At 40.8% G+C, this 8,497-nt stretch overlaps 1 protein-coding gene across 1 annotated transcript; it reads right to left on the reverse strand.

Moving 5' to 3' along the window:
* Nucleotides 1–1,901: 1,901 nt before the first annotated feature.
* Nucleotides 1,902–7,983, reverse strand: cldn10a (claudin 10a). The gene is made up of 4 exons (XM_077597543.1): nucleotides 7,764–7,983; nucleotides 7,480–7,641; nucleotides 7,301–7,382; nucleotides 1,902–2,211 (listed from the first exon to the last, which is right to left on the reverse strand). The coding sequence occupies exons 1-4, from the start codon at nucleotides 7,981–7,983 to the stop codon at nucleotides 2,091–2,093; spliced, it is 585 nt and encodes a 194-aa protein (XP_077453669.1). The 3' UTR covers nucleotides 1,902–2,090.
* Between the last annotated feature and the right edge of the window lie 514 nt (nucleotides 7,984–8,497).

An 8,497-nucleotide genomic window follows, 5' to 3' on the forward strand; every position in this document is an offset into this window, starting at 1 on the left:
TGCTCATCCTTACAATGGTTCGCCGGGGTGCTGGAGCCTAAACCAGCTAACTACAAGCACCAGAGTACGAGTCGTACGGTGTTTGTAAGGTTTTTTGGGGGTTTGTAAGGGGAATCATAATCATTTATAAGGGCAGTTATCGGCAGAGGTTGACAGGTATGAAAATGCCAATGCGAATGAAAAAGCATTGTGGGGTTGCCAACTCGAAATCTGATTGGTTAAAAGCAACAGTCTAGTTTAATGCAGCAGAGCCCGCAGAACTGATTGTGAAGGCTTTGAGGCAGATCTGATCTGGCAACAAATAATGGCTGAAATGTGATTGGTGAAATGCTTCAATATGAAAACGCACATCTGGAAGCAGTGCAACCAGGGGGAAAAGCAATGAAAGGAAGCTAACAGACCATTTGGAATAATAAGTATTGATGGACAAAATATAATATGATTAAGATATTTCTTAGGCCAGCAGAGAAGGCCTTGAAGGCCCTGACGGCCCGCCACTGGGTTCCACTGTAGTGAAAAGACTGTCCGGTGAAAGAAAGCGCATGCGCATATTATGCTGACAGCATGACAATATTAGCAGTCGACGATGACGTTTTTGTCTGCTACCAGCCGAAATGAGTAAAGCGAGATCAGTTTTACAAAAAAACGTACTTAAAAAAAAATCCTGTACAAAAGTTGTTATACGGCGTACAGAAGTTGAAATGATCAGAAACGTGTAAAATAAGGCGAAACGTACTAGTTCGCAGGTACGTACTGATACTATGTTAAAAAAACTACAATGCCATACATTGACACTTGTTTATGAAAGCAGTGAAGTGGACTGCGTGTGGGGGTGCTGGCTGAAGTTTGTCCTGATAATTATTCACAGGTGCAGATTGATGGCTTCTTTGTGGGCGAAACTGCCATAAAGTGTATTGATTCTCTTACATGTGACCGAGTGGTTCGTGGAGGTCAGACCATTCGGGATGGAGATCCCATGCATGAAAGACACTCATATAACCTGTCTTTCTACTTTGATAATATTAAAATAAGCACACTTTTCAACATCTTGACAAGGCCATTGTTGTTTATTTGTGCATGGAAAAAAATTAATCTATCACTTTAAAAAAAATCACCTATAAATATCAAGTGTTACAATATTTCTCTTTCAAAGTTCACTCATTTGCCTGATGTGGGGTTGACCAGCAATTTCACACATAGGCATTTCTTCCAAATTGCCTGGATGGCTCCAGAAGCTCTCTTTGGAGGCTGCTTGTGGCCTTGCTGCGCTCACCATGCGTGTGTGTAAACACAGCAGTGCCCCCTGAGGAATGATTGACTCTGCAAATATCAGGAGAATGTAATTTGATTGGATCAAAGTGAATAGGGCCATTGGAAATAAATGGGGATATTTTCATCAAACTTTATTAAAAACACAAAACCATAAACAACTTTATATGCCTGGATTACTTATAAATTGAATATAAAATTTAGGAAATGATACAGTAAATTCACAATTTCAATGTTTTGTCCTTGTAAATGAATTAAACTTTTTTCTGTCAAAAACTCCACTTTTTGCTACAACTGTAAATGTGTGGGGCATAAATTAAAATAGAGTCTGCATAATGTAAATGTTGTTAGATCTGTCAAAGCCAAAATATTACATGCAAATAAGGAATAGGACACAATTGAATTGATTTTACATTGAGGCAGCTGGGTGGTTAGTGTGCCACAGTTTTTGGGGTCCTAGGTTCAAATCCAGGTCAGTCCTCCTGTGTGAAGTTTGCATGTTCTCGCTGGGCCTGCGTGGGGTTTCTCCGGATTCTCCGGTTTCCTCCCACATTCCAAAATCATGCATGGTAGGCTCTTTGGGCGCTCTAAATTGCCCCCAGGTATGAGTATGAGCGTGAATGGTTGTTTGTTTCCTCGTGCCCTGCGATCGGCTGGGATAGGCTCCAGCACCCACCATGACCCATGTGCGGATAAGCGGTTCAGAAAATGAATGAATGATATTACATTGACACACAGTGCATTTCCAACAATGGCAAAGCCATGGACTTAATATAAATTTTGCTAACTCCCACCACACAATCTGTAAATACTTCCCATTTTCAGGATTCAACTTGCCTGAGGCTTTCGCCCGCTGATAGAGAGAGACAGAAAATCAAACCACCCAAGATGCATAACACAGATCCAGCCCAGCCAATGAAAAGCGCTGCTCCCAGTTCAAACCTGCCAGAGAAGGTTTTTTTTAAAAGCTTTAAACTTTAATAGCCTTTCGACTACCAACTAGCACTGAGTTTGACTTTGAGTTTGATTTATTTGATGAGGGACAGCACATATTAATGAACATATTTATATTCATGTTAATGAACATATATATGTGAATATGTAAGATTGTAGCCGAGGGCTAATTTCCATCTTTAGTCCCTTGTGTAGGTTGAAGATAGACGATGACACACATTAGACACACATACATACACATAGAACAGTTTTAGACACTGTTGTGATTGCATTTTTGTTCGTCTAATAGCCAGTCACCTCTAGAGCCAGCCCTTGTTGATGTGTTGGAATTTGTTCAAAATCTTGCAGTAGAAGAGGGGCTTTGTGTTGGAAGATTTTATAGACAAAGGTGGCATCTGCATATTTAACAGTGTTGTTACAGTTCAGGCGTTTGTGATTTTTTAAATATCTGACAGTGGTGATGCGTTTTTGGCTTTCTGTCCAATACTTTCAAAGTAAATGGTTTCAATTGGTTTTAGAGTTGTTTTGCAGGCCGATGACCAACTTGTTAGGCAGTAAGTCATGTGTGATATGATCATATATATTATAAAATATAATTTTGCTGACTTGGGTGTTAGATTGTTTCTGATGAAACAAAAATTGGACAAATTTAATTTAATTTTATTTTATTTAACATGTTTTTTATCTGTCGTTTAAAGGCTAATTGAGAGTGATTCCTAGGTATTTAAATTCTTGGACTACATTGATTGTTTTTCCTTGGACTAAAACATTGGGGTCACTGTTATTTGTCGCTCTTTTTGAGAAGTACATACAGACAGTCTTAGATATGTTTAAGCAGTGGCGGGCCATGCATTTCACACCTAGGCCTTCAGTAGTGCTACGTGTGAATCAATCCAAACCTAAATAAGTATTTTATGGCTATAAAACCTTTACTGAAGCTACAGCATCTGGCAAACGCTACAGGTCTCACAAAGCACGGACAAATAGACTTAAGGACAGTTTTTTCCCACAGCCATCAGGACTCTGAACTTGCGTGAGCACAACACACAATCCCTTCTGTGCAATAACTTCGGGCTGTGCAATAACAATGTGCAATATCTTAGATTGTGCAATATTTTAGAATTTACCTTGCCAGGATGTGAGTTTTTATATTTTTATATTACTTATTTATGGGTTTTTTTTACTGGGAAAACGCACTTTGTGGAGTAGCACCATCAATTTTGTTATACACAGCTGTGTATGATGACAATAAGGCTTTTAATTTTGATTGATTGAGCTGCGACACATATACAAAAGAATCAATAATTACCTCAAAAATTTAAATATTATTTAGGAAAATAGACACATTTTACTCACCAAAAATTATTTTTTATTTATACACAAAATCCATCCTCCTTTCTTTCCTCAAGAAGATTTCAATTACTCTGTCGTACAGATTACCCGTGCGTTTCAGGTCCATCAAGAAGTTCTTTTCTATCACCATCAAAGCTAATGCTGAAAGTCGAGTCTGTCCTGTTGTATTTCTGGCATATGTTTTGATTCTATTTAGGGCTGAAAATGTCCATTCGACAGAAGCAGTGGACACGGGGATGGTCACTGCCAAACACACTGATGTATACAGCCGCCCCATGCTCTCACTGAGATTTTTCTGCTGAAGGAAGTCAAAGAGATCAGTGGGAGATTTTCCTGCAAAATCATCCATGGCATACATTACAACCAGTTCTGTTCTGTTCTGTTCAGATCGAAAAGTGTTCCGTGGCTCTGGAAAAGGCTGCATGTGGGAAAGTTTTCTGGAACAGTGATACCTCGACATGCGAGTGCCCCGACGTACGAGCAATTTGAGATAAGAGTAAAATTTAGAGCAAATATCTATCTTGAGATACGAGACAAATTTTATTATACGAGCATACAGCAGGCGCGAGAGGCTGCTCATAAGAACATCATGTGCACTGTCTTTCTGGTCGCAACTCCCTCGTGTAATGTCTATACGAGCACTGGGCGGAGCGTTGCATTTTTTCAGTGTTTTTTACCCGTTAGTCAGTGCAAATGGCGGAGCTTGTTCGCTAATCCAATAGGAGTACTACTTCCCGGAAAGTTGGCAAGTGGTCGTGCATTAGCCTATTGTGAGGACCTTTGTGTGCATCATTTGGGGAATATTTTGAAGGGAAGACAAAAGCAAACAACCCTCGATAGGTTGCATCTGAAAGTCAGGGTTGAGGCGGGGAAAATAGAGCCGGGAGATGAACGGTATAAAAATTTAAAATAAAATTATAATTAAGTTTAGTGTAAGGTTAGATTACATTTATTTTGGAGTGTCTGCATCGTAATAAAAAAGTTCATTTAAATTTGTTTATGTTTTGTTACGAGCGTGTTACCGTTCAAAAAGTCTCTCTCTGTCCCTCTCTCTCCCCTCTGCAAAATCTGTCTAATTTTAGTATATTAAAGACATTTTAGTACTATTAAACCACTAGTTATTTGTTACTTTGTTAATAGATGGCGAATTAGAACAAATAAAAAGGTTTTTCCAATTCAATATTCAGTTTTGGGTTTTTTTCAGAGGGTTGAAACGAATTAATTTGTTTGTAGTTCATTTCTATAGGAAACGTTCATTTGAGTTACGAGTAAATCGACATACGAGCTCAGTCCCGGAAAGCATTAACCTCGTATCTCGAGGTACCACTGTATTCCCGAAACTCGAGGAGGGAGAGAAACATCAGTCTTTCGTGGTCTTGAAATCTGGTCCGCGTCTGGCAAATAATATTGTCCAGAATCCTGTCATGGAGTTGGTGGTAGTGCACGCAAGAATCTTGCGCTTCACCTCTTCGTGCGGGAGCACCCGCACTGCGTTCAGTGGCCTCGTAGATTTCCTCATATTAGCTCTCTCGCGTTCAATTGTGTCACAAAACTCCTTTACTCTTGCAAGACAAAACTGTACATCCAGGTTGTTGTTCTGTAGTATTGAAAAAAAAGCACGTCTGAATGCTCAAAAATGCCATCAAATTTGTGAAGCAAAAAACAAAATTCAAAATCATCCAGACGTGCTTTAAATCCATCAGCACACCGCACAGACTCCTCGTTGTACTCGTCATGATGCTCCAGGATGTGATGAAACAGTTCCTTTAGAGCAGCTCTCTTCTCAAATACTGTATTGATCACTCTGGATGTGTACTGCCACCGTTTTGGTGCCACATGAGGCAGACGCCGCTGGCAGATTTCATCCAGCAGGTGTGTGCGTCGAGGTGATCTCGAAAAAAATGCAGCAAAGCCATTAAGGTGAGCAAAAAATATCTTGCATTCTTTGAGCTTTGAGGCCCTCTGAGTCAGTACTAAATTGAGCTGATGTGCATAGCAGTGTATGAATAAAGCTTACGGTGCTCTCGCCTTAATTTTAGCCTGCGCCAATTTAATCCAGAAGACATGACCGCTGCACCGTCATAACACTGTGCCACAACTTTACCCAGACATTCATTTTCCACCAAAAATTGAATGATAAGACCTGCAATGTCATCGGCTCGCTTCTCACTGGTAACATTTTCAAATCTGACAAACCGCTCCTTGACACCTTTGCCCGTGACATAACGCAGAACCAGTGCGAGCTGTCCTGCATTACTCGCGTCTGTCGTTTCACCCACCATTACAAAGACAAACTGTACTTTTTTTTATTTCCCTTCTGATCTCTTCCTCCATCACTTCAGCAATAGCAGTGATCAGATCGTTTTGTATTTTGCCCGACATGCCACTAAACACTTTATCAGTGGACAGGTGGTAATGTAAATCCGTGTTTCTCTCAGCAATGAGAAAAAGAAGTTCCACATAATTTCCTTTGTTTGGGGATGCAACGCTTTCATCGTGTCCCCAAAATGAAAGTTCCTGCTGGCCCAAAAAATGACACAGTCTATCAAACTTTTAAAGATTTCCCTATTTTTCTTTACCTTTTCGTTGTGGTGCTCCGTTTCCCTGCGCATTTGCTCTCTGAACTGTAACTCCACTTGGGTTTCCCCAAAAGTTTTGGAGCGCACCGTTGCTTGTAAGTGTCCGGCAGTGCTTTGGTGTCTCGTTGCTGCTTTGGATAAACAAGTCAAATTTGCAAATCCAGTGTTGCTCCAAACACCCTGTCGATCGGTGGCAAATAACAAGCACTCCCAGCAATACAAATTGCAGTGTTCCTCGGAGCCTGTGAGCCAGGGCTAGCGCTCGTAGTTAGCGAACTGAAAGTGGTGGACAAACCCTTTTCCCGGTTGTAACAGGCTTGCTAGCTTCGGAGTTGACCGCCCTTTCTTAATGATGTCCATTTTTTCTGGAAAAGTCCGTCTGGTAAATGGCTTTGTCAGCAAATCTGCAACCAAATCCATTTGTTTTCCTCTGTCGGCATTGCAGGTGGGGTTTGCGAACTCTGGCTCGCTTACTCTGGCTTTGGCCCGCCTACTCTATCACTAGCCAATCATAGTTTGTGTAAACGATGGCGTATCACTACACCTGCGAGAAGGCCTTGGTGTCGCCAACTCGAAATCTGATTGGTTAAAGCAACAGTTTTATCGATGCTTGTTTTATGCAGCAGAGCCTGCAGAACTGATTGTGAAGGCCTTAAGGCAGATTTCTGACCCTGGCAACAAATAATGGCTGAAATGTGATTGGTTAAATACTTCAATATAAAAACACATCTGGAAGCAGTGCAACCAGGGGGAAAGCAATGAAAGGAAGCTGACAGACAATTTGGAATTATTTAATAAGTATTCATGGACAAAATATATTTAACATCAGTCTATGATTCAGATATTTCTTAGGCCTGCAGAGAAGGCCATGATGGCACACCATTGTGTTTAAGTGTAGTTGGGATTTTTCAAGCCAGTTATTCACACTTGTCATTGCCTCTGTAAGTTTCTGTGCAGAATGTTTTTTTGTCTTTTGTCTGTGGGGGAAATACTGTGGGCAAACATTTTTTAGGGACGATGCAATCAAAGGCAAAAACAAAAACACCTCAGTATTTGGTATCATTAGAAACCTCTAAATGTCCTCAAGAGTGGAGAAATTTTAATCACTAAGACATCATATAAATCCAATTGTTGTAATTACCTACTTTTGAGCGACAAAGAGGGGGTCGAAGAAGTCTGTAGTTATCCTGTGCGCATATAATGAGCAGGCAGTCATGCAGCAGAAGCCTATGGAGGCAATTTGAAAAGAACTCCTTTAATTTCACATTTTGATAACAAGAAAGGCAGAGGTAAATTTCCCTCATGTTTTGGGAGTAAGTTTTACCACTGAAGATGTAATGAAATCCTGCGAAGACTACCAGGCTAGTTTTCATGGTCTCTGAGCCTCCTACTTTTGTGCACTTCATCCCAAGCAGTGCAAGTATGGCACCAAGGAAACCCAGACACACAGATGAAATCATCAGGCCCCGACATACTTGGATGTATTCTTGATATCAGAACAAAGGAGTCGGAAGAGTAATGATTACCATTTGATTTATGATTACGTTCTCGTAAAAGTTGGGAGGAAAAACAGCTTCAGGCTAAAGATCAAATTTGAACTCCACTCACCATCCAAAGCTAGCATGGAGGGAAAGTCCTTGCAGTTGGAAATACCAGTGGAGTCGGTCACGCATGTCTTCCATAGGTTTGACCAGAAGGTCGCCGTAGTGATAACAGTCCCGTCAACTGAAGAGACCTTCCAATAGTCGGTGGGAAGTGTGGATGTCATGAGGATCCACCCTAACATATTCAAGAGAAAAGCAACAATCTCTGTTGTCATGGAGCTCATTGTATCTTAAATTTGGATGCAAAAAACAAATCAGGATAGGAACTTTATCGCCCTAGCTGGTGAGACACCAAGAAAAGACTGAGCAGCTCTTGGTGGGTTGGTCCAAAACTGGTGCGTCAAGGTTGGCAGACACTTGGCGTACAATTGGGTACTTGAGGCTCTCTAAAGGCCGGGAGACATACAAAAAGAAGTTTTGTTTTTGGACATCAATCCACACTGCATCCAATGGGGTATTCACCGTAAAAGAAAGTCTTTAATAGACAAAATGTGAGTGATCCCCAGCAAGAAACACACATAAAAGGAAGACAGATAGCACAGACATATTTAGTGCTTTGAATAGCTGCTTGCTTTCATATCATACTAAATATTGCTGCTTCTCCTCTACATAATATCTCACGAGCTATGCGACGTGAAGGATGATGTTCAGCACTGGAGCGCCATCGTGTGGTAATCTGCAAAGGTTGAAGAGCACCTGTTATGGTACGTCAGCTAGTTGGAAGTTAATAAATAGCTT

This window comes from Stigmatopora argus, chromosome 1 (genome assembly GCF_051989625.1).
Source record: "Stigmatopora argus isolate UIUO_Sarg chromosome 1, RoL_Sarg_1.0, whole genome shotgun sequence".
Classification (NCBI taxonomy): Eukaryota; Metazoa; Chordata; class Actinopteri; order Syngnathiformes; family Syngnathidae; genus Stigmatopora; species Stigmatopora argus.

Excerpts from the sequence above, each read along its gene's own strand:
- cldn10a (XM_077597543.1), bottom strand. The coding sequence starts at position 7,983 with ATGAGCTCCATGACAACAGAGATTGTTGCTTTTCTCTTGAATATGTTA. Across the intron at positions 7,642-7,763 it reads CTCCATGCTAGCTTTGGATG|AATACATCCAAGTATGTCGG; the intron begins GTGAGTGGAGTT and ends TCTGATATCAAG. Across the intron at positions 2,212-7,300 it reads CCCCTCTTTGTCGCTCAAAA|GTTTGAACTGGGAGCAGCGC; the intron begins GTAGGTAATTAC and ends CTTCTCTGGCAG.